Raw genomic sequence first — 26,517 nt, 5'->3', positions numbered from 1 at the left:
CCCCCCCCCCCCCCCCCCCCCCCCCCGCCCACCCACAATCGATCACCACCCTCCAGCACTCACTCCCGCCAACGACTTCCACACGATTGGGGCCATTTGTTACTTTAACATAGCAACAACAACTTGCATTTATATCGGAGTGTTACCAGGCAAAATTTGAAACTGAGCTACGTAAAGAAATATTTGTGACCAAAGACTTGGTGGAATAGGTAAGGTTGTAGGGCTATTTTAAAGGAGGAGAGTGTGGTAGAGAGAACATTCCAGAATTTAGGAATTATATGACTAAAGGCATGGCCGGCACTAGGAAGATGAAGGGAGTGGGGTGCACAAGGAACCAAGGTTGAAGAGACACTGAGTTGCTAGAGGGTTGGAGGATGTTAGAGAGTTACTAATGCAACTCACTATCTAAAATGTGCATTCCTTGAACTCCTACATCACAAGTGCTGATGTTGTTTTGTAATCCTGGCTGGAATTTTCTGACCCCCCCACCCACCCACGGCGGGTTCCCCCAAAGGACTGCGGAGAGTCAGCCAAAAGTCCATTGACTTCGGCAGGACCGAAAAATCCCGCTGGCGGGAGCTGCTGCTATCCTTGTTCACTTCCTCTTTCCTTCACAGCAACCCTGTGCTCATGAGAATCGAGCGTGGAGACTCCCCGTTATTTGGACAATATCTGGCCCCATTGTGCTCGTGTAGCAGTCTCAGCTCTGTGTTTGCAGTGACCCTATTGTGTTTTGGCTGTGACCCATATTCTTTACATGCTAAGCTCACCTGGTGGCTAGCCGTGAGAAAAAAACAAAAAACATGTTCACATTAAAAACAAGGGGAAATAAGATGAACGTCTTGTTGCCATGAAGATATGTCAGTGCTTTTAGTGAACAAAACTTGCTCTTCAGTTTTGTAAAGAACTAGCCAATCTCTTTAGAGATGAATATTGAAATGCGTGTGTACATATAATGTGAGTAATTGCATAATGAGGGTTAAACATTTGTACAGGTTCTGCTCATGATGTTAGCACACTGTTGGCTAAATGAATGATACAGAAATATTTTATGAATATAGATGTAAGTTGTCTCTTCTCGCCTCGGCTTTGGCTGAGTGGGTTACATTCTTGCCTCTGGGTCAGCAGGCTGTAGGTTCAAGTCCCACTCCAGAACGTGAGTACAGAGATCAAAGTTGACACTTCAGTGCCGTACTTTTGGGGTGGGGGTGCTGCACTGTCAGAGGTGCCATCATTAGGATGCGACGCTAAACTGAGGCCCCATCTGCGCCGTCTGGTGAATGCATTGTGACACTATTTTGAAGAGTAGCTGGGGAGTTTTTCCCCAGTATCCTGAACAAGATTTGTCCCTCAATCAACATTATCATAACAGATTATCTGATTCTTATCACATAGCTGTTTGTGAGCGCTTACGACTGCTGTGTTTTCTACTTTATAACAGTGACTATACATCAGAAGTACTTAATTGACTGTAAAGCGATTTGCAACGTCCTGTGGTTGTGAAAGGCGCTTTGCAAATGCAAGTCTTTCGTTTTTTTTTTAAAAGCATGTTTTATTTTGGATCTCCAGCATCTGCAGTATTTCGCTTTTGTTGCAGCCTGGGATGTGTTCCCAATGGCTTTGATTGGATTATCGACCTGCGGCTCACGGAGGGGAAATCCAGTATCTTATTGCAACAATTTTCTCAAGCACGTCTTCTTTTCGTTTTGTGGTGGATAGGTTTATTTTCTTAGACTGCGCGTTTGATTTAACTTGATAACTTGTGCGAAAGAGGACTCGTAAATTATCCCTGAAATCCCACTCGGCACTATTTTTGGTCCCGGCAGGTGTCAGTTGGCCAAATTTACAACACACACAAAATCATAATTCACGGTAGTGACAGGTGTGTCACTGTCTAAATATCAGATCACTCATAAAAGTTGTCAAGTTCTTCCTGTTTGCCAATCGCTTTGTCAGGAAGCACTGCTGACAGGTTTGAATATGCGTCTTTGACAAATCCCCAAATATTTAAATTTCAAGCTGGTTGAAAGGGAATATCAGATTCCGTTTGTGGACTGTAATAACTCAAGAAATTTCCGTCCACATTTTCTTTTTACAAAGTTATAGTTTTGCACCTTTTGCTCTCCTGTCTATAAGCGATGCATGTTTCTAATGGGAACGGTGCACATGGGAGCTTTCAGCTGTGTCTCTGAATGATATCATTACAGAAATATCACTGAAGCCCATTGATACAATACCTATCGACACCCCGACTTATCTGATAAAAAGAAAGCACAAAGGCTTTGGTAAAGTAAATAGTGAGAAAATGTTTCCACCAACAGGAGGGTCCATAACCAGGGCGGGGGGCCACACATTTTAGATAATTGGCAAAAGAATCTGAGGGGAGATGAGTTTTTTTTTTACACAGCGAGTTGTTGCGATCTGGAATGCGCTGCCTGAAAGGGCAGTGGAAGCAAATTCAAAAGGGAATTGGGTAAATACTCGAGAAGGGAATGTTTGCAGAGCTGACGGGGGGAACGAGTCGAGAAGTGAGACTGGATAGTTCTTTCAAAGATCTGGAACAGGCAGGATGGGCAGAACGGCTTCCTTCTGCATCGTATCACTCAATGAGTGGCTCGTCACCTTCTTCCTACATCACCCTGGTCGCAAGAAAAGTTAAATAATGGGTCAGAATTTACTGTAACCAGTGGACGAATGACACCTACAGTTAGTTAGACTTCAATTTTGCTGAAAAGAGAGGCATATGGCTGAGGTTTTTTGTCTTGCACTCATCAGGACAAAAGCAGCCAAATTTCAAATAATTACAGCAAGAAGAGGAGAAAAGGGTGCTGATTGGTTGGCAGATCAACTCTGATTGGCTTAGGCGTTGCTATGGAGAAAGCAATGGGTTCCCCAGCTCCCAGGTCATTCAAAAAAGGTACAAGGTTTTAACATATTCCTTTTGTTTGCAGAGAATGGGTCCCTGTGTATGAATGTATGCTGATTCTAGTGAATGTTAAATGAGCCACATCATGAGCTCAACTAATTATCTTAAATTGGTTGTTAGTGTAGCTATTAGCACATTCAGGATTGTTCAGCAAGTGCTACCCAATCGTGGAATCACATCTAACAGTAGACATTTTGTTTTGGGTTTTGCAAGCACGGGCTGGTTGAGTACATTGTGTACTCTGCCTATTACGATCAACTGAAGGAAGATGCTGTTTGATTCAATCGGTCAATCATTGGGACTTATGGCCTATGTACTTGACATCGCATCAGCACTGAAATTCACACACACGTTGCTTAATTGTGTGGCAATTAGACTTGTTCTTATCCACTAAATTGCCATGAGCTCTTGCACAGCTAGCTGTTTCAAGTGGGAGATCGAAGCAGCACAGGTCCAACTACAGGGCATCTGGAACCTGTGTGTGTGGAGGGTAAGGAACTGTGTGCCTCATTAGCCAATCAGGAATAGAAGAATCATTGATGAGCAGCATGAGTCTGAAGGAGGCATTTAGAATTTTTAATTTGATGCAAATCATGTACAAAAACTGAAATAAAGAGAGGGAAAGAAAGAAGGGAATAAGAGAGAGTGATAAAAGAGATAGAAAAAATGAAACCTCCAACAAGAATTAAAAGCTCAAGGAATGTGGCTCCATATGAGTAAAAGTTAATTTTCGGGGCCAGAAAGGTTGTTTGACAGTATCTAAGACTTATTGAATCATTAAAAAAGCATGTAGCCTGAAATGGGCAAACCCTAACTTTTTGTGGTGAGTTTACTCCACAGCCAAGACATCAGTACGGGGACTTCACACCATTCAATCCATTTAAATGAGTCAGACAGGGAAGTGCCATTTTTGCACAGTTTATGAAGGGTCAGCACATCACAGTTAGCATCCTCTGTTATTCTGCGTTTAACTGCACAGCTGCCATCGACTGAAGCTGCTGTGCAATTTGTACATAAATAACAGTGGCACTGGCACCTCACAGACTCGTTCTCATACAGAATTTGACACAGAGCCACATAGGGAGATATTAGGAGGGGTGACCAAATCTTGTTCAAAGAGGTAGGTTTTAAGAAGTATCGTAGAGGAGGAGGGGGAGGTGGGGAGGTCTCGGGAGGGAATTCCGGAGGGCCTCAGCACCCACCAGTGGGGGAGCAATTAAAATCAAGGGGGCGGAAGAAGCCAGAATCGAGAAGCGCAGAGATCTTGAGGATTGTAGGGGCTGCAGGACGCTACAGAGATAAGGAGGGATGATCTGGAGGGATTTGAAAAGCGGGATGAGAACTTTGAAGTTGAGGCGTTGCTGGATCACGAGCCACTGTGGGACAGTGGGCACAGGGCTGATGGGTGAACGGAACTTGATGTAAGTTAAAATACAGGCAGCAGTGAATGAGCTCAGCTTTACAGAGGGAGGCCAGGAGAACAGTGGAACTGTCAAGTTTGAAGGTAACAAATTCATGGACGATGGTTTTAGCCGCAAGTGGAATTTCATTTGAAGAATAAAGAAGACACAGCCAAGACAGCTGATTTCTCAATCATCTTATTGTAGAGGAAAGGGTAACATCAGAAGCAACTGATGCTGATGTAACTATAATGTCATGACACGTGACGAAGTAACAGAGATCTGGAGGGAGGGGAAGTTCTGACCTCGTGCAGAGCCCCCCCAGATGAATAATAATGGTTTTAACAAACTACAGTCTTGAGTTAAGAAAAATAGACAAACCCTGAAAAAAGTCTTCTACAGCCCAAACACTCGTTGCAACATTTCTGGGATCTTACGTATGTATTGTGTGCAAAAGGCAACAAAGTACACAATCACTTACATCTTTGTAGTAACCCCTTCACTTTTCTTTTGAAAATGAGCCTGAAAAGATTGACTCCAGTATTAATGACCCTTCTTATACCATCCCCCTCACCGAAAGCATTAACTCACTGGAACAGGTGCTTTTTGCTCAGTGTGTTTATTCCTTGTTATTTTGCCGGTTTCGTGGCCGCCACTGAAATGCTGCGATGTGTAATCGCCTGTGACAAGCTGCAGTCAGTCCCCTGTAGTGAAACGAACACAAGTGAAGTAAAATGAGTTAATCCCGGTGAGGTGAGACGTAGACTTTGTTGCATTGTCGCCTGACTTATCTGGGTGCTCTGCATCGAGTCGGTGCAAGGGAAGAGTAACGGGTTTGAAATCCATTTCCGTAGCCCGCTTGGCGGGACCCCCTTCAAAATGGCGTCCGCGCAGGCCTTCCCCACCGTGCATGGGAGGTCTGCAAAGCAGCACTGCCGTGACTTCACACAGCTCGACCGGCTGATCGGATGCCAGGATATCTTATTTAAATATTGCTGAAAAAACACAATGTCACTGAAGCTTTTCACCCTGTCACTTGTCACGACAGATGCAAGAATGCCAAATCTCGAAGGGAGCAGCAGCGTGAAATTTGGCATTCTTGCACCTGTCCTGATGAGTGAAAGACAAAAAGCTTTGACAGCATGTCTCTTTTTTCAGCAATGCTCAAGTTCTTTATTACCAAACGCCTATTTGGATACCTAATTTGGACAATGTCATTCCTGGCAACAAATGTGCGAATCACTCGACAAACAACACACATGAGAGACTAGCTCTTGACCGGGGCTCCTTAAAAAGCCAGATACCCAAATGTGCAAGTTAGGTCATTTTTCAGAACTTCCACGATTGCAAAGTGTCTGGAAGCGCTCAAGAGCATTACTAGAGAAGCTGTTGGGAGTTCCAAGATTTATCAGCGAGTGTTGCTGCACCCTCACGGGGAGGGTAGAGGACTCGTGACCTGTCCACACAAAAGGCTAAAACAGGTTCGGAGGCCGCAGTTGCAGTGCCTCTGGGTCTGCAGCACGACAGGGAGATGGAGCAGATGGTGCGGAGAGGGCAAGCTCTGCCCGAGACCCTCTGCCAGGTTGAAGCTGGGCTCCTCGGTGCTGCTTGACAGTGAGAAGAGGCTGTCTGACAGATCAGCCAATGCACCCGGCGTCTCAGTGAACATGCCCGTCAAGGCTGTCCTGCATGCTGTCCCATCAAGACCCTCACCTGAGTCCTCTGCAGCAGAACCTGTCTGTGGCCTCGCCTATCCTTTCCCCTGGCCTGATTGAAGCCCCACTCATGCCCAGTGACTCACCGTGTGCTGATCCCAACTTTATACTCATTCGGAGGTAAGTGCCGTGCCAGTAGCTGAACGGGTGGCTGCAACTGTCAGATCGAGTGAAGGGGTCTCTCCATGAGTGCTGTAGTGTTGCTCTCTCACTTCCTCCTGGGACTGCTGTGACTCAGGGTCTGAAAGCAGAAAGTCAGAAGGGGAAGGTTGGTGTGAGGGAAGAGAATGGAGTGGTCCACGGTCACACCATCAGCAGCTTGCCCATTGTCCAGGTCGCAGGATAAGGGGGTGCTGGGAGTTGAGATGGGCAGAAGGCAGGAACAAATCATCATCCTCAATGTTCTCAGTGATGCTGGATACCAAGGGCTCTGTCTCAGTCCAATGATGCTGAGAGCCATCTCCTCCATAGGGATCGGGAGGTGCAGGCGTCCTTGCCTCCCTCTGGTTCTGCTCTGCTCCCTTCTATTTTGTGCCATCCTGACCTGCAAGAGAGAGGGCAGTCATTGTGCAGCATGAGTTTGTATGATACGCCTGCCCTAGCTGAATAGCTGGAGGTGTGTGGAGGTAGAGAGAGGAAGGTGTGAGGCTGGCAGCATTGCGAGGTACGTGAGGGTAAGCTGGAGTGCGCGAACGTTTGGCACGGGTCCTGAGTTGCCAGTAGTACTGCTGGGTGAGCAGTGTGAGAGTTTGGTGATGTGGGATCAGAGATGTCATGTGGAGATGCATTCACTGGCCTTCACCACCCATGTGAGGCTATTAGACGCCTTGTGGCACTGTGGCTAGGTCCTCAGGACCAGGCACTGGAAATTCACCACCCAGGCTGCCTGTCCCCATTCTCTTCCAGAATAGTCCTTCAGGGCCTCCTGAAAACCACTGGACCATGGCATCTCTGCTCCTGCCTACCTCCACCACTGATGCCTCCAGCACCCTGTCCACCATGGAAACCCTCCCTCTGCCTTGGTGATCCACATGCCCGAGAATCAGGACAAACCAATTTTAGGTCTAGTATGTCTAGAGTTGGATGGCTTGGAAATTGAAGGAAGTTGTTGGCAACTGAAAAGAATGGCATGGTCTAAAAGGGATGTGGAAAGTCTATGAGCCAAGGATCTGCACATGTGATGATGGTGTCTAGAGTTGTGATGTTTTAGTGCATGTCGTCTCTCTATTCTACTGTGCTGACTTTCGTTTGATGAAATGTATGTGGTAACAAACAGTCGCTTGCTAGTACAGAACTTGAATACTGCTGAAAAGAGGGACATGTTGCTGAAGCTTTTCATCTTGCACTCATCAGGACAAATGCAAGAATGCCAAATTTCAAACAATCACAACAATTTATGCTACAGGAAAAAAAAGGCACTGTTTGGTTGGGAGGGTGGTGGAGGCGTGTTGCCTCACATCCTTTAAAAAGTACCTGGATGAGCACTTGGCACATCATAACATTCAAGGCAATGGGCCAAGTGCTGGTAAATGGAATTTGGTAGGTAGGTCAGGTGTTTCTTACATGTCGGTGCAGACTCGATGGGCCGAAGGGCCTCCACTGCACTGTGTGATTCTGTGAAGTCGACTCTGGTTGGCTGATTGTTAGTGTAATGGCTACACTAATAACCAATTTAAGATAATCAGCCGCATTCATAACATGGCACATTTATCCTTGCTAGAAGCGACATACATTCATACACAGACTTGTACTATGCAAAGAAAAGGAAAATGTACAAGCCTTGCGCCTTTTTTGAACTACCCAGGAGCTTGGGGAGCCTATAGTTCCCTGTTGTTTTCTCTATGGCAATGCCTCAACCAATCAGAGTCGACTCTTCAACCAATCAGCACCCTTTTCTCCTGTAGCACTAATTTTTGTGTTCATTTGAAATTTGGCATTCTTGTGTTTTTCCTGATGAGTGCAAGATGAAAATCTTCAGCAACATGCCTCTCTTTTCAGCAACATGTGGCGACAGCTGATATTATTGGGTCAACGTAAACAGTATAATCATCCTTCGTTGTTAATTATCAACAATCAATCTGCTTCTATTCATCGATAATAGGGCAGTTTTGTTCAACCTTTTTATCTCAATAGTTAGACCTCTACACCTAACTTAACTTTGGGCAGCACATTTTAGAAAAGGAGATTTACCAGAGTGGTACGAGGGATGCGGGAATTCAGTTGTGTGGAGGCATTAGATTGTTCTCCTTGGAGTAGAGCAGGCTAAGGGGAGGTTCAAAATTATAAGAGTTTTTGATAGAGTAAATAAGGTAAAACTGGCAGCAAGGTCAATAACCAGAGGACACAGGTTTAAGATAATTGGCTAAAAAACCAGGGGAGAAAATGAGGAGAATTTTTTTTACACAGTGAGTTGTTGTGATCTGGAATACGCTGCCTGAAAGGGTGGTGGAAGCAGATTCAATAATAACTTTCAGAAAGGCATTGGACAAGTACTTGAGAAGGAAAAAACATTCACTGGGCTTAGGGGAAAGAGTAGGGACTAATTGAATTGCTCTTTTAGAGAGCTGGCACAGACATGATGAGCTGAATGGCCTCCCCCCCTGTGCTGTTTGATGCTGTAATATGTTTTTAGCAGAAAAGTCAAATGCGTTTCAATCAGGGAATCGCACCACGCCATCAGAGTGAATTTAGCAGTGAAACCACAGCCCAGGAATTGTCCTTTTCCTTTTCCACAGAGTTAGGCAAATATGATCGCTTAAGACTGATGTCTCCAGTTAGCATTTAGAATTGGCTGCGGGGCGGGGGGTGGGGGAATCCTGAATCGCTAATGATTGATTAAAGCCATTTTGTTTGCCTTCATTCCTGATGCAGTCATGCACTGTTATTACAAAGATCTTTACCCCCAGCTGATTTAATCAAAAGCTGGAGGCATTTCACAACACATTTCAAAGCTGGAGAGAGGAGTGACATAGAGGACACACAATATAAATTACAAACAAAATTCTCAATACATGATCTGCTTATTACTTTATTAGCTAGTCGTCGACAGATTTATAAAGGTTTGCGCACTTGCTTTGCGAGTCCTGCTGTGTTTTATATTAGCCTTGCCTTCCTTTTGCTTCCTCAGTGAAGCTTTTCCGTGTAGCAACACCAGATCAATCCATTGTTCCTTTCCTCTCGAACTTTCTCAAGGTGACTGTAAAACTGAGTTGTGGCTTTCTTCCGTCCCGATTTGCTTTGTCTCCCAGCCACCGTTTGACAAGTAGTGAGTTTCCATTTCCGTGGAACATCTTTTATTCACCGACAGTGCATAACCAAAATCTTTGAACGTTTAAGAAAGTACATTCTATCCTTCTTCTATCCTCTTTGCACTTGCCTGCATCTTGGATTCTGCGCTGCATGAGAGAGACACACTACTTGGCATCAGAGAATGAGCCATTCTCAGAGGTGGGCCATTCAGCCCATTGTTGCCTGTGCCTTGCTTATCCACCAGTGTTGTTGCCCTCAGGGCAGTTTGTGTGGCAAGGCAGCTGGAGGTGGCCTCCCCTGAGGATTTTCCATCCCCTCTCAATGTCGAGGCGCCTCGCACCCTCATATTGCTATGTCGGGTGAGTCAGCTCTGACAATGGGCAAAATCCCATTGGGGAAAACTGCTGATCAAGGCTGGGGTTTGAGCCAAGCTCTTTGAGTCAATGGCAGATCGTAGTGATTTATTACATAGGGAGGCAAGGACCAAAGTTAGGTTCAGGTCCAGTTGCAAGGCTTAGAGTTAAGTTTGCAGGTTTAAAGTTTGAAGGAAACCAAACCTAAGGTCTATCAAATTAATCCTTCAACAATTTTGCGACCTGAATAAAACTATTAAATATGTTGTTTTTTTCAATCGGTTGAAAGCTTGTGTCTTAATCATTGACCAATCCCTTAAAGCGACATTAATCCTACAAAGCTGTGTGTGCCTGGAATTTGCCAGTGGGGGGGTTCTGTCCAGGGCGCACACTTACTGCGCGCACCCACGCGTATGCACGAACCTCCATGCTCGCTCTCCTCCCCACACCCCACACCCCGGCAGCGCTGAGCGCTGCTGCGAGCAATTCGTGCTGGCTGCCCATTAATTGGCCAGCCAGCGTGAAATCGCGGTTAGGACCCGATGGCGGGCGGCGGTCCGTCCTGCGGCCGCTCCCAGACCCGCCCACCCGACAACCGGAAAACCCTGGCCCAGGTCTTTTCTTCCCCTTTTGCGTTCTTTATGGTCTTGTTAACTCACATTGCTACTTTTACTGATTTGTGAATCTGTATCCCCAGATTTGCTCTTTCACCCCATTTTGAGCATTTGACCAGAAATCAAGGAAGCTGTACAGAAATTCTAGCTCTCTATATTTTGTAGCCATGCACTGTTTTCAGAGTCTATTTTTCACCCCATGCTGTGCACCAATGCCAGTGCTGTTGTAACCGATCACATTAATCCTGCTAATGTTGGGGACGATGCCCTCCGGGAGCTACCTGTTACAGAATTGCCCACCCGCTCTTTATAACCGAATGTAAAAGGGGACAGTGGCTTTCTAAGGGGGAACAGCAACCCTCAGACACATCTGTCCTCTGTTGCATCTTGCAGCCATCCCGAGCTTGAGCCTTGGTGGTGCTGTTAACGCCCGTGTAGAGTCCATGCATTTTCCACAGAGACTAAAAACAAAGTCGATTGCCCAGGGTTCATTCACTTACTGACCAGTGACTGTTTCCAATGCAGCGATGGGTGCTAAAATACAGGAAGATTAACTGGGTAAGAAAATCAAACATAAAGTTAATTTTTGAAAAAAAGGCCTTAAGATTGCGCTGTGGGATAATAGCTGATACTAGCTAAACTCTTAACATTTTCTATTGGAATTGCTCCCTAGTGTTTTAGCAGGATTTACATTTTCACTACCACACAATTTTGGATACATGCGATAAATATTCATACAGCAGCGTCCTACAAAATCATTTCCGATGCAAATATAGAGATATGTTTTCAACAGTTTTAGCAAAGGATTATATCTAAATTTGAGATTTTTTTCCATTAAATGACAATCTGTACACCCTTTTACTGTGAAACCTGTTCATTTACAAAGTTACCGTGCATTATAGAACATTCTAGTTAAATTATCTTCTACTGAAAATCACAATTTGAGGGACGTGATAATAACGTAAAATATGCAGTATTCTCCAAATAAACAGAAGCATTTTAACCCTTGTTGTGTTTCCTGTTTCAGTGCAAAAGACCTTCTGCAGTCCTCAAGTGGTGATGGGTAAGTGTTGCTCCTTCCCAGGATTAGTACACTTAACTTTTTGAGCTGGAACCCTTCAGATTTGTTTTTCCACAGAGCCTGTGAGAAAGCAGGTGCCAAAGTAACTGAGATTCCACTTTCCATCGTCCAAAACACATTCAGAGTGGCATTGGTAGCGAAACAATTTTAGCTGGTCATGGGCAAAACCCATTCGGGCTGACTTATCAAGTGGAAGGAGAATTTGCTCACATTTAAGACTATTTATTATCCCCCCTCCCTTGTGTGCAAAATGGCATTTAAGAGGCAGTAAGACCCATGTGAGTCTTCATCTCTCCGTGTGATCCCACCAGATTGTTACCAAATTCTGTGAGCAACAACAGTGATTATAGGGGAGTTGGGGAGAGCGGGCTCCTGGAAACTGGGACTGCCTTAGTAGCATCATAATTGCCTGATCGATGTAGATATTTTTGAATTGATGTTGTCATTCATCAGCTATGGACTGTTCACTTATTTTACACTTTTATAATCACTCGCCTATCCTGTGGTGTCAGTTCTAATCAATTGGGCACAGGCAGATGACAGATCACCTCTGCTCATTACCCTATAGATGATGTTGTTCGTTTATCGCTGCAATATTTATCCTCAGTGCAGTAGACCTCAAGACTTAACATCTAGAGCTTGTCGAAGGACACAGAACTAGTGACCTTTCATAAATTGTTAACAATCTGCCAGTGCATATGCTTCAGATATAGCTCAGTGGGTAGCGCTGGAGCCTCTGAGTCTAAAGGTCATGGGTTCAAATCCTACTCCAGAAACTTGCGTGCATTATCTAGCCCAGTGCTCCCAGTACATTAGCGGGGGATGAGACCTTAACCCAAAGCACTGTCTGCCCTTTCCGTTAGATGTGCGAGATCCCATTGGTGCTACTTTGAAGAAGAGAACAGTGGAGTTCTCCCCAGTGTCCTAGCAAACATTTATTCTTAACTCAGATCACTGAAAAACAGATTATTTGGTCATTATCACATGTTGTTTGTGGGAGCTTGCTATGCATAAGTCGCCTGCTGTGTTTCCTATGTTGCAATAGTGACTGCACGTCAAAAGCACTTCGTTGGCTGTAAAGTGCTTTGAGACATCCTGCGTTTGTGAAGGGCACTATATAAATGCCCATTTATCCATCTTTTATTGTATTTATAGTTCACTGCTTTTAGCAGTGACACTCATAGTAGCTTCTAGTAATGTGTCCAGGATGCAGTCAGGTATTCAGTTTAACAGCCACCACTCCATCGACAATTTAACAATTCCAAACTAGATGATGCAATGGCAGTAACCTAATTATTTACAATCTTAAAAAGTGTCCCTTATTGTGTATTAATTCTAGAATACTGGTGGTCCTAGACCTTTGCCTAAATGGTATCCTATGATAAACTGGTCCCTGTGGAATTGTATATCTGCTTACAGTGAGTGATTTAGCTTCGCGGAAAAAAAAAAATGCAAAAACACATTTACTGATTTACTGCAGGAAATTCAGATTTTAAGAAAGGAAGAGTTTTCAATTTTCTACACTTGAAAAGAATCCCTGTGTTGAATGTACAATTTAGCCAATGGGAATATGACCATTTGTTATGTGAGGTTAGCAGTGAATGAACTTCACCCTTTCCAATATTTATGATTTTGATGTCTTCAGCCATTCCTTTTACTTTTAATTTAGAGCGATTTTACGACTCCAAAGTGTCCAGTTTGCACTGCGATATGTTTCTTGTTTTGATCTGGATGTGATTTGAGAATTTTGCACGCAGAAAGTCAAAGCGAAGATGGATAGATGGGCATTTTTGAGTGTGCCGTACACACAGCTTCAATTAGAAGCAGCCAGATTCAATTCTGAATTGGCTCCCTGTTACTCTACGGGCTAATAGAAAATCTATTTTAATTTTGTTGCAAAAATGATTGCCCATACAGATGGCCTATTTTTAGCGGCTGCCATGGGTAGAAATGTTTTCATTTTAAGAAAAACCGTGGAACGTCAAAGAGTTCTGCTCTGTCCAATTCAGAGAACGGCCGTGTTCTTTAGTGGGGGAGGGTTGAGTGGCAAAGGATCTCCAGTGACATTGTCATGAACCTGAGATGAAGAGAAGAGAGAGAGAACTTGGTGAAGATAAGAGCAGCTGATCTTTGTCGTCTCTCATTCCTATTCTTTCCGCAGAGAAGCATAACATCTGCACAACGCTTAGTGGAGACTTTCATTTTGTGATAGTAGGTGGAGGCAGTGGCTTAGTGGTATTGTCACTAGACTAGTGTTCTAGTGACCCCTGGGTTTGAACCCCATCATTGCAGGTGGTGAAATTTGAGTTTAATTTAAAAACAAAAAATGTGGAATTCAGAGTCTGATGGTAACCACCAAACCATTGCCCAAAAACCTATCTGGTTCACACATCCCTTTAGAGAAGGAAATTCTGCCATGCCTTTTCTGGTCTGGCCTACATGTGACTCCAGACCCACAGCAATGTGGTTGACTCTTAAAAAATTGCCCTCTGAACAGGGGCAATTGGGGACGGGCAATAAAAGCTGACCTGGCCATGCGACACCCACACGAACGAATCCATCAAGTGAAAATTGAAACAGAGGCACATTCCCTTACAACAAAGGTACAGCCACTGAATGTGTGTCACTGGCTGTACGTTGCATCCAGAATGGGATAAGCAGAATACCGGCTCACCACACAGGACCATTTGCAAGCATACCTCCACATTCAGGACTAGCTGCAGCCATCTCTGTTCTCACAGTGGTTGGATCAGAAGAAAATGGAACAAAGCTAGTGTTGTGCAAAAATGAATAAGTGTGATTTTGGTAGGATGAGTAAGGAGGTCACGTAGAGCTGGATTTTACACAGATTCCTCCCCCCACCCCTTTAGAAAGGTTGGACCGTCAGGCTGCTGATAATACACTGGGGGGGGCAGCCTTATCGATTCAGTGTGGGACTTCTACACCCATCTGGGATCAGCCAGCGAGGAGGTGAGGTGGATGGGGGACTGGGTTAGAGACGCTGGGAGGGGAGGGGGTGAGGGTTAAATGTTGGGGGGGGTGGTGTGGGAGCAGTCTGATCTTGTGGGGGTTGGAACTCTGATAGGCACAGAGGAGCCCCTAAAGGGAGGTACTGACCCTTCTTGTCCTACAGCAGCCTGCGCAGTGAAAGATGCCAGCCTACCTGCCTTGCCTCTGCCTTCCCCCCTGCCACACGCAGGACCGAAAAATCCCGGCCGGCGTTTCAGGTCGATGACCTTTCATCGATCCTGATGAAAGGTCATCGACCTGAAACATTGGACCAGAAATTCCGGTAGCAGGAGCGGCGATGCACTGAGCTTAAGTTGCTGTTATGTGTTGGGACCCTATGGAAGCCCTGGCACACGCACAAGTGCCGTAACTTCCTGGGAAGTTTAAACTTCCGATGAGCTGATTTATGCTGCCTGGGACACCACGCGAATGTCTCTTACACTTATCTCAGGTCGAAGATTCGCAGGACTTATCTGGATACCGGTGGATGTCGCAGAATCACAGAATCACACGGTGCAGAAGAGGCCCTTCAACCCATCGAGTCTGCACCGGCACGTGAGAAACACCTGACCTACCTGCCTAATCCCATTTACCAGCACGTGGCCCATAGCCTTGAATGTTATGACGATGCCAAGTGCTCATCCAGGTACTTTTTAAAGGATGTGAGGCAACCCGCCTCCACCACCCTACCAGGCAGGGCATTCCAGACCATCACCACCCTCTGGGTAAAAAAGTTTTTCTTCACATCCCCCTAAACTTCCTGCCCCTCACCTTGAACTTGTGTCCCCTTGTGACTGACCCTTCAACTAAGGGGAACAGCTGCTCCCTATCCACCCTGTCCATGACCCTCATAATCTTGTACACCTCGATTAGCTCGCCCCTCAGTCTTCTCTGCTCCAACTAAAACACCCCAAGTCTATCCAACCTCTCTTCATAACTTAAGTGTTTCATCCCATGCAACATCCTGGTGAATCTCCTCTGCACCCCCTCCAGTGCAATCACATCCTACCTATAATGTGATGACCAGAACTGCACACAGTACTCCAGCTGTGGCCTCACCAAGGTTCTATACAACTCCAACATGACCTCCCTACTTCTGTAATCTGTGCTTCGATTGATAAAGGCAAGTGTCCCATATGCCTTTTTCACCACCCCACTAACACGCCCCTCCGCCTTCAGGATCTATGGACACACACGCCAAGATCCCTTTGTTCCTCAGAAATTCCTAGTGTCATGCCATTCATTGAATATTTCCTTGTCAAGTTACTCCTTCCAAAGTGTATCACCTCACACTTGTCAGGGTTAAATTCCATCTGCCACTTATCTGCCCATCTGACCATCCCGTCTATATCTTCCTGTAGCCCAAGACACTCAACCTCACTGTTAACCACCCGGCCAGTGTTTGTGTCATCTGCAAACTTACTAATCCTACCCCCCACATAGTCACATGTCGAAAGGATATTTCCTCTTGTGGGAGAATCTAGAACTTGGGGTCACTGTTTCAAAATAAAGGGTCACCATTTAGTACAGAGATGAGGAAAAAGCATTTTTCTTCCAGAGGGCTGTGAGACTTTGGAATTCTCTTCCTCAAAAGGTGATTGAGGCAGAGTCCTTGAATATCTTTAAGGCAGAGGTAGTGAGATTATTATAAGCAAGAGGGTGAAAGGTTATCGGGGATATCAGGGAATATGAGGTTAAAATTGGATCAGCCATGATCTTATTGAATGGCGGAGCAGGCTCGAGGGGCTGAATGGCCTACACCTGCTCCTAATGTGTATGTTCATACGTACCCTAGAAATGTTACACAGTTTAACCTGTGGTGTAACTCAGTGATTAACAGCATAACTCAACCCACTGGCACAACCGACCCCCAATCACACCCCTACCGGCCCAACTAGCGCACCCCAACCCCCCCGCCAACCCGACCCGACTACTCACCCCCCAACCCAACTATCATCCCCAACCTGACCTAACTACCTCCGACCCAATGCCCCCCCCTCGATCCAACAACCTCCCCCCCAACCCGACTTTCCACCCCACCCCATCTGACCCAACTAACCCCCTGACCTTACTATCCGCTTCCATCCCACCGCTCACCCACCCACTAACCTACTGAAAGACCCGAGACCTTTAAAATCTTACCGGAATATGGCTGTTAATGTTGTAAAAAGGAGGTATGTTCTCTGCACTGCTTCCCTTTGCCAGTTTACTCCTGGAACATGGCCGAGGCTTCTTTGTTGCGGCTGGGACTGGAAGATACAGCTAAAAGTGTGCAAAAAGATAAAGGTGCTGATGGTCTCTGCATACAGCAATGCGCGCAGCATCATCGCTGGTTGGATAATCTGGCCCAATAGCTCTGCTTCTCTCTCCACAGATGCTGCCTGACCTGCTGAGTATTTGCATCATTTCCTGATTTTATTTCAGATTTCCACTCTCCGCAGTGTCCTTGCTTTTCGGTTAAAGTCAGTGTTCTGCTTTTCGGCTCTGGTGCTCACCAGATGGACCGAAACGGCCCTTTCCCCTCCCTGTACACCCGTCTATCCCTTTCTAACACCGTAGCCCCTTACAGCAAACATCCCGTGATTGTGCTACACAAGAAAAGGGTTAAAGTGTGGGAAAGCATATTGCAAATCTCTCTTTTAGGTGATTGTTGGTGAGATTACAATATGAAATGACTTGTGAAAATGGTTCTTTATAAGCGGATTGATCTGAAGCATGAGGATCAATGTAACCTCTCAATACTGAAAGTGATCGCCTTGTGAGTGATTGAACCCAGACACATTAGTGACCTGAATTCTCAAACGGCTACATTCTCCATCCTTCGGAGTTCCATCTATCACCCTGCCGATTTTGTGCCTTTTTATTTGTATTCCGCATTGACTTTTTCCCTGTCCGTGGCTTTCGTTCTTTAACAAGGAAAAATACAACCGCCTGCGACAGGGACAAGTAATTTGGATAACTTTCCTTCCCTAATCTGACGTCTGCTTTCATCCCATCATGTCAGTGACCAGTGTTCTGATTGATTAAGTGGAACGTGTTTGGACGGCTCTGACTGTGTTATACACTAGGAGACTTGGGTTTGGATCCCAACTTGAGCTGACAGCTCAAGATTTTGAGAGTCATATTATGACACCTTGATGTGGGGCTGGAGGTGGTTCAGAGGAGGTTTACTGGATTGATACCTGGAATGAGTGGGGTGTCTTGCGGGGAAAGGTTGGACAGACTGGGCTTGTTTCCACTAGAGTTTAGAAGAGTGAGGGGTGACTTGATTGAAGTGTACAAGATCCTGAACGGTCTTGACAAGGTGGACGTGGAAAGGATGTTTCCCCTTGTGGGTGAGTCCAGAAACTGGGAGGGGCACTGTTTTAAAATTAGGGAGTGCTCTTTTAGGACAGAGACGAGGAGACTTTTTTTTTCTGAGGGTTGTGCGACTTTGGAACTCTCTGCCTCAGAAGGCAGTGGAGGCGGGGTCAGTATTATCTTTAAGGCGGAGGGAGGTAGATTCTTGTTAGGCAAGGGAGTCAAAGGTTATCGGGGGTCGATGGGAATGTGGAATTTGAAAACACAAACAGCCATGATCTTATTGAATGGCGGAGCAGGCTCAAAGGCCTACTTCTGCTCCCATTTCGTGTGTTCGTACGACCGGCTGTGCGTAGGAAGCAGATAGGTTTATACTTGATATAAGTGGAGCTGAGACTACAACCAGATCAGCCCATGATCTCATTGAATGGTGGAGCAGGCTCAAAGGGCCGAATGGCCAACTCCCGGGGCAGAATCTTGCCCTTGTTGGGCGGGAAGCTGACCGCCGCCCACGATCGAGGCCGGAAGGCGATTTAAGGTTGGGGGGGGGGGGGCGCAATAAAGGCCCACCCAGCATGAAACACAAGCGGCAGCGCTTAGCATTGCCTGTGTGGCGGGGGGGGCGGCGGTGAGAGGAGGGTGAGCGGGGCGAGCGTGACCTTTGCACATGCGCATGAGTCCACACTTCATAATCTCCCTGAGGCCCAGAACTGCCTCGAGGAGATGAAGCATTTTCAGACAAAAATAAAGAAATAAATGATGTAATAAAACGTGTCCCCCTCGTGTGACCCTGTCTCATGAGCAGGCACGTGTTATTAATTAAATTTTACATTTTATTTTTACTGGCTTTAGGAAACTTCATCCCGCCCGTGGATGAGGTTTCTTAAAAAGTGCAAAGGCCGCTTGGTCTATTCGCCTGCCCCGCCCACCGTCAGGTTGGACGGGCAGCGAAAAATTTTATTTAATAACCTTGTTAATGGCCTTAACAGACCTTTTAATTGCCGGCAGGCACACTGCCGACTCTGGCTAGCGGCTGCCGAGCAAAATATCGCGCGACAGGACGTTGGCGTCGGGACGCTCGCCCCACGTGTCATTTTACGCTCGAGGGGGTCAGGCGCGCGCCCGCCCGCCCACCGAGCTAAACATTTTGCCCCCCGTTGCTATGTTCCTTGAAGGATGACTTTGGTGTGGAGTCAGAGGGCAAATAGTGAAATGGATAGCAAAGTGGCTAAAATAAACACAGGAGGACAGAGGGTTAGGTATAAAGATGTGGGTTAGAGTTTTATGTACTGCGGAGCGGGCGTGCACCCGGCCCGAACAGGCGTAAAATCGGGCGAGACGACATCGGGCGAGCGTCCCGACATCATCGCAATCTCCCACGATATTTTGTTTGGCGGGCGGGCACAGAAGTTGGAAGAGCGCCCACCACCGACAATTAAGTGGACAATTTAACTCATTAACAGCCCAATTGTCAGCGATTTTTTTTGCGGCCCGTCCAACCTTAAGGTTGGCAGATGGGCCAATCGGCCTGGCGGGCTTCACATTTTTGATGAAACCTCGTCTGAGGGCAGGATGAAATCTCTCTGGTTTGGATTTAAAATAAAAAGAAATATCTGGGGACTTTTTTTTTTAAATGAGACCTGCTTTCAGGTGCTCGATTGTGATGCGTGGACATTTTTTTGCAGCATTTTTGTGCTTTCTTTCATTATTTGGAGGTCCTGCAGCTCCCAGAGGCAGCCGTCAGCCTTCAGGGAGCTCAGTGGAAGCGCTCACCAGCGCCCGCGGTGATGTCAGCGCCCGCCGTCTTCCCGCCCCCCACCCCCGGCAGTGCTGAGCCTTTCCCCGGACGCATTTCACACCGGCTGCCCGTTAATTGGCCATCCAGGGTGAAATTGCAGTTGGTTGCCGATTGCAGTCGGGGGTCCCCTCTGCTCCCGGGCCCATCGATCGCACGCACCCAACGAGCGCAAAATTCAGGCCATGGGGTTTAGCAGAACGAGAGGTGATCTTCATGAAACATATAAGATACTGAGGGGCGTGTCAGGGTAGAGGCTGAGAGGGTGTCCCCTCTCAGGAGAGGGGAGAATCGGGAACCAGGGCACAGTGTAAAGATAAGCGGTCTCCCATTTAAGACACGGGTGAGGAGGAATTTCTTCTCTCAGAGGGTCGTTTGGAAATTTCTTCCCCAGAGAGCAGCGGAGGCTGGGACATTGAATATATTCAAGGTCGAGTTAGACAGATTTTTGATTGACGAGGGAGCCAAGTTTATGGGAACAGGCAGGAAAGTGGAGTTAAAGCCACAATCAGATCAACCATAGTCTTACTGGATGGAGGAGTAGGCTCAATGGGATAAATGCCCTACTCCTGCCCCTATTTCTTATGATCTTTTGAACTTACAAAGGTGGTTACCCAACAGATGAAGTTCCACAGGGATTGGTGCTGGCACCATTCTTGTTTTCATCGCTTCAAACAATTCATCCTCACTGTCTCCATTTTGCATCTCTATTGCCCACCTGACTGAGATCGTGAATTCAAACTTCATTTGTACCCTTTTTCTTTTTTTCTTAATCCCCCCTGCTCCTGCCCCCATCCAGAACTATCTCCCTGTTGTAATACAGCTCCCTTCTTTAGCAGGGACCATGTGAGTGTTCACTGCTCTTTGACAGTGATGGTCAGTGATGCTGATTGATTGACTAATGGGACATTGGTCTCAGGAAGGCTGGAGCCATTCTTCCAACCCTCTCTTGCCTCTGATGCGCAATATTTGTCCTGACCTGGCCAAAAGGTTAACAAGCTTAACCTCCGAGCGCAATGGGTGCAATTTTAACCCAACTCAAGCAATATTGCTGGAATAAAAAGCAGGTCAGGTAGCAACTGTGGAGAGAGAAACAGAGTTAATGTTTCAGCTCTGTGTCCCTTCATCAGAACTGGGAAAAGTTAGGAATGTGATAGGTTTTGAGCAAGGGATGGGTGGGACAAGGACAAAAGGAAGGCCTGTGATAGGGTGGAAGACAGGAGCGGTTGAATGACAGAAGAGTTTTCCCTCCAGGGTCAAAGGGAAGTGGTGATGGGGCAAGAATAGTAACAAAGGCCGGAATTTTCCAGCCCCTCACACCAGAGAGATCTTCCGATCCTACCGATGTGAACGAAGATCTCAATGGCTCAATGCCACAGGGAAACCCACCACGGGGGGTGCTGGGAAATCCTGGCCAAAGAAACAAAAGATGTGCCGAGAGCAGGTGTACTGAAAGCAAAACGCTGCCCACGCTGCTGAGTATTCCCAGAAAGCTCTGTTTTTATTTCAGACTTCCGGCCTCCACAGTATTCTACTTTTCACCCAATATCACTGTTCACCCAAATGGAGAATACATCAGACAGGTGGAAAACCAACTCTGCACCCAATCCCGTTAGGTTTCCGACTGCAGTGGTTGGTTAAAATTGGCCGTAGGGTGTAAGGTCAGCATTCCAGCTGATCCCATGTGTTTTGCACCATCGGAGATATGGTTTATCTCAATAAAGCACTTGATCTTAACAAAGGATGAAGGACTTGCACCTCTATAGCTCTTTTCACAACCACCGAATGTCTCAATGTGCTTTGCAACCTACTAAGTGTATCTTGAAATGTAGTCACTGTTGCAGTGTAGGAAGCCTGGCAGCCAATTTGCACACAGCAAGCTCCCACAAACAGCAATGTGATAATGGCCAGATAAACTGTTCTTTGTAATGTTGATTGAGGGATAAGTATTGGCCAGGACACCAGGGAAAGCTCCCCTGTGTTGGAATACTCTCCACTTGCCTGGATGAGTGCAGTTCCAACAACACTCAAGAAACTCATCAAGCCCCCTTCGACAGCACCTTCCAAACCCACGACCTCTACCGTCTAGAAGGACAAGGGCAGCATACACATGGGAACACCACCACCTGGAAGTTCCCCTCCAAGTCACTCACCATCCTGACTTGGAAATGTATCGCCATTCCTTCACTGTCGCTGGGTCAAAACCCTGGAACTCCCTCCCTAACAGCATTGTGGGTGTACCTACACCACATGGACTGCAGCGGTTCAAGAAAGCAGCTCACCACCACCTTCTCAAGGGCAATTAAGGATGGGCAATAAATGCTGGCATAGCCAGTGATACCCACATCCCATGAATGAATTTTTTAAAAAGGTGCTTCTGAACATTTCTATTCTACTTGCCTGCGTATATCAATAAGATGTTGAAAGTCTCATATACATTGCACACTTCCAGAATGCTTCAGTTACTGCCCATCAAATGTTGAAAGTCACACGATACAATTTCAGCACCGACGCTGACTCACAACAACAGTAGTAACTTGCATTTATTTATTGTGTTTAACATTGCAAAATATTTAAAAGCACTCTGCAAGTGTGTTACCAAAAGGATTTGACACTGAGCCACATAAGGAGATGTTGGGACAGATGACCAAAGACTTAGTCAAAAACAAAAACAGAATTACCTGGAAAAACTCAGCAGGTCTGGCAGCATCGGTGGAGAAGAAATCAGTTAACGTTTCGAGTCTTCATGACCCTTCGGCAGAACACTCGTCATGAAGACTCGAAACGTTAACTGATTTCTTCTCCACCAATGCTGCCAGACCTGCTGAGTTTTTCCAGGTAATTCTGTTTTTATTTTGGATTTCCAGCATCCGCAGTAGCTTTTAGCTTTTTGTTTTTAAAGACTTAGTCAAATTGGTGGGTTTTTAAGGAGCGCCTTACAGGACCAGAGAGGACAGCAGTGAGGCAGAAAGGTTTAGGGAGGAAATTCCAGAGCTTAAGGCCTTGGCAGCTGAAGGCACGGCTGCCAATGATGGCGCAGTGAAAATTGGGTTGCAGCTGGAGGTCAGAATTAGAGAAATGGTACAGGAGGGCTGCTGGCTTACTTTAGATAAAACAGAAACTGCTGTAAGCACACACAGGGCCATTCAATATCTGAAAAGAGAATTGATTAATGTTTTTTTGGAATGGTGGCCCTTAAATCTCTTCTTCATCTGTGTCCCAGCAGAGAGACCTTTCCAATGCAGATACTGTCCTTACAGTGCCTCACAGAAGGGGAACCTGAAAACACACGTACAATGTGTTCATCGCATGCCATTCGACAACACCCAGTACCCAGACCGCCGGTTCAGACTCTCGCGGAGTGAAATCGATCTCTACAAAGCAATGGAGAAACAGTTCGGTCATTTTCCAACAGGCTGCCAGGCTTCAGGACCAGCAGTACTGGAATGAGATTGTCTCTGAACCTATTCCTGGTCTGGAAATTTCAGGATATTTCCATTCACATACATTCACTGAGAAGTGGCGCGACCGTATCGTGAAGGGTTTGGGGCGGGGTGGGTGAGGGGAGTGTGGCTGCAGTGATACCGTCTGTTCAGCACTCATGGATTCAGGGAACAACCGTTTATATGACATGTCTCAAAAGTTGAATGCTTCTTCTTTTCTTGATGAGATGAATGCCTGCAGGTCCACAGTCTACTGCAAGCAGAATACCGACATATCGTCCATTCAGAATACGTTTTTTATTTCCATCGAGGATGCAGACTGGTTAAATCCTCATTGTTTTAGTCACACAGTCTTGCTTTTTGGTCTTTCCTTAGATGTTGATGGACTTTGGGAAACTCAGCCATGGTTCTGAGATGGGACAATGTTAGTCAATCTAACGCTTACTGGTGTCAGTAACATATATTACCATGGACATGCAATTTAGCCCTTACCACATCATTGTTAAACAAGGAAGATCAAAATTTATCAAAGGTGCATTCATATATATATATTTTTAAATTTGTGACTGAACTCTCTTGCGGCAAAAATAATCCATGTTAAAAATGAAAAGCCAGGGTAGCAGGGCACGTCCACAGGAAGCATTCTTGCTATCTGCTGATGAAAAGGTACTAAATGTTAACACAAACTCATTGTGTTGTGTTTTTTTTTACAGCATATTAAATATGAACTGAGTTTGGATAACCCTTTACTCATCTACCTTTCAGGATATTTTGTACAAACCATTAATTTTCGCTGCAAAAACAAAGGTTGGCACAGAAAAAAAAAAAGGTTTCTTACTAAGAAAAACTGTCTTGGGTTTATCCTGTTGAAAGAGAAAAACAGCAGCAGCTGTCACCAGCTGCAGACGAAGAGATATTGCTTCAATGCTCAGGACTGTGTAACAAGATTACTCTACTTTCCTGAAGAGTTCTTGTTGTTAAATTGCCATATCCTCCTACCCAAAAAACTGTGTTTACCTCTTCTGTTTTGGCTATTCTGGATTTACTTCCCCGTTTTTGCGGTTTTGTCTGATTTGAAATCACGAGGTGCAAAGAGAAGCCATCAATGTATAACATAAAGACGTTTGATTCAATACCTGAAGTTCCTCTTTTAATGGTAAACTCGAGAGAGAGAGAGAGAGGACTGCTCTCTATCGGCTGATCACCAACCAGCACAAGTGCACGAGCTACCTGTACAATAGCGAGCGTGCAATCACGGCGGAGTTACCATACACGGGTAAGAGATGAAGCACCAGCCAATCACAACCGTCAAACTTCTCCAGCAGTGAATCATCAGCACTGCCAGGACAGTTTTCCCGGACGCCATGTGAAGTGAGGGACAGAATGGCTGAACACCAGCAAGGAGTGGGGGGGGAACAACAATTGGCCTCCGCAAGGTGTAACGGATGCCCTAAGAGCGATGGCAGGTGCCTCCGATTTATGGAGATTCAATAAATTCGGTTCTGTTTTTATGGCATGGGATTCCGAGAGTTTTACTGACTCTCATTGAGGATCCTGTTCTATCCATTTGTACGGAAGCTCATGCTCACCAGGTAAAATTTACCCGCCCACCATGCTAAACATCTACCAGGAAATGATTTATTTCCCGTTGCCGTTGCTTTTTGGAGTAAATGGTCCGTTTTAACCAATGCCACTTGTTGGGAAAGTGATAGGATTGTGCTCAACGCTGATTTGATGGCCTGTCCCTATTATACTGTCCGTTTTCAGGGTTAAAATCAGCTATGGTGCAAAGCCAGTGGTTGTACCCAATCTCATTCGTATTGAGATGGACAAGTTAGGTCAAAATTGACCCCTGTTGTCAGATGTCCAAAAATAATCATGGCAGGTTTCTCCAGACAAGTTATACGGTTAAAAGGAACAATACTCCTTTGATTACAAGTGTGTCCAATCAAAAGTAATTTCCCACGATCCATCCTTAACATAAAGAATATAACATAAGAAAATAAGAGATGGAGTAGGCCATTCGGCCCCTCGAGTCTGCTCCGCCATTCAACAATATCATGGTTGATCTTCTACCTCAGCTCCCGCACTCTCCCCATCCCATAATTCCCTTAGTACCCAAAAATCTATCGATCTCTATCTCATGTACTCAACCAATGAGCATCCAGAGCTATCTGGGGTAGCGATTTCCAAAAATTCACATCCCTCTGAGTGAAGAAATTTCTCCTCATCTCAGTCCTAAATTGCCAAGCCCTTATCCTGAGACTGTGACCTTGTCTCTTAGACTCTCATCCAAGGGAAAGACTTTCTTAGTGTCTATCCTGTCAAACCACTTAAGAGCTTTATATGTTTTCATTAGATCACCTCTCGTTTCTTAACAAGGCCTTAATGAGTACCAAGTAGCTTTCTTTCAGTACAGATATGAGGAGCATTGTCGGACACAATGAGATGTTATGATCTGGAATGCACTGCCTTAAAAGGGTGGTGGAAGCAGATTCAATAGTCACTTTTAAAAGGGCATTGGGTAGAGAATTGAAGGGTAAAAAATTACAGGGTTGTGGATAAAGAACAGGGGTTTGAGAATGATTCCATAACTCTTTCAAAGAGTCGGCAAAGGCACGATGGGCCAAATAGCCCCCTTCTGTACCATATCATTCTATAAATGCCTGCGAATTTTTGGAGAGGTAGAAAGCTTCAGAGAAGTGCTAATGGACAAAAAAAATCCACTTGTGATTTCCTTCATAGTTCAACCCTTTTTTTAATGAACGTCCATTTATCCCAATAAATTCATTGCTGAAGGAGTTTCAGACCTAAGGGCTCGGATTGTTGCAGAGTCGTGGAGACTCAGTGGAACTTCCAAATGGCGGGCAGGACCCGAACGCAGAAGTCCCACCCCCATTTCCAACCGGTCCAATTTTTGCTGGAAGGGGAAAGGGGGGTGCGGGGTGATGAGGAAAACCCAAACTCAGCAGAGCCATTTGGATTCCACGTTTAAAAATACACTTTAAAATAGTTCCCATAAAAAAAAAACCTATGCACACTATATATTTCCCAAGGCAGTAACCTTAAGAGAAAAAGAAGATTCATCAAATAGAAGCCAAAATTTTCAGTGAGCTTTAAGACATAGTTTCATTAGCTATTTTTTTGTTGAAGATGGAAATAATTGAACAAAATCTAGCGTACCTTGTTTGCTTTCAAGCCACAATGGTTTCTAAATGTAAGCTGGTAATTGTTCTACACCATTGAGGGTAGCAGTGTGGCGAGAGATTACTTTTCTAACACAACTAGTAGAGTTAAATTACATGCAAATTTATCTGATCAATTAACATGAAAAACTTACTAACAAATGATTTAGGAAACTATCTTGATGAAGTCCACCACTGCTGAGGTTGTGTTACTTCATTCTGTGACAGATATTTTGTGGTTGTGAACACCGGTATCATTGAAAGTCGCAAAATAATCTAAAACTTTTAAGATAACCTACCTTGCTTCTTTTTTATCTTCAGAGTTCGCGCATTCAACAACAACGACTTGCATTTATATAGCACCTTTAGCATAGTAAATGCCCTGAGGCGCTTCAATGTTAAGTTTTAGTGGTGAAATGGTAAGTCTCTTTTGAAAATGAAAATCCA

General features: G+C 45.4%; 1 protein-coding gene across 2 annotated transcripts in view; it reads left to right on the top strand.

Annotated features, from left to right (window-relative positions):
- znf516 (zinc finger protein 516) overlaps positions 1-26,055 on the top strand; it is a 77,861-nt gene extending 51,806 nt beyond the window's left edge. Inside the window, exons 3-4 of one of the 2 annotated variants that reach the window (XM_078539895.1) lie at positions 11,285-11,320; positions 22,669-26,055. In XM_078539895.1, coding sequence (XP_078396021.1) covers positions 11,285-11,320; positions 22,669-22,892 — 260 coding nt within the window. In that variant the 3' untranslated portion in view covers positions 22,893-26,055. Of the gene's footprint in view, positions 1-11,284; positions 11,321-22,665 lie in introns of both variants that reach the window. The other variant, XM_078539894.1, reaches the window with a different exon arrangement.
- Positions 26,056-26,517: the final 462 nt, after the last annotated feature.

This window comes from Cetorhinus maximus, chromosome 4 (genome assembly GCF_964194155.1).
Source record: "Cetorhinus maximus chromosome 4, sCetMax3.hap1.1, whole genome shotgun sequence".
Lineage (NCBI taxonomy): Eukaryota > Metazoa > Chordata > Chondrichthyes > Lamniformes > Cetorhinidae > Cetorhinus > Cetorhinus maximus.
The sequence above is the reverse complement of the archived record's forward strand: the minus strand, read 5'-3'. Positions and strand labels throughout refer to the sequence as shown.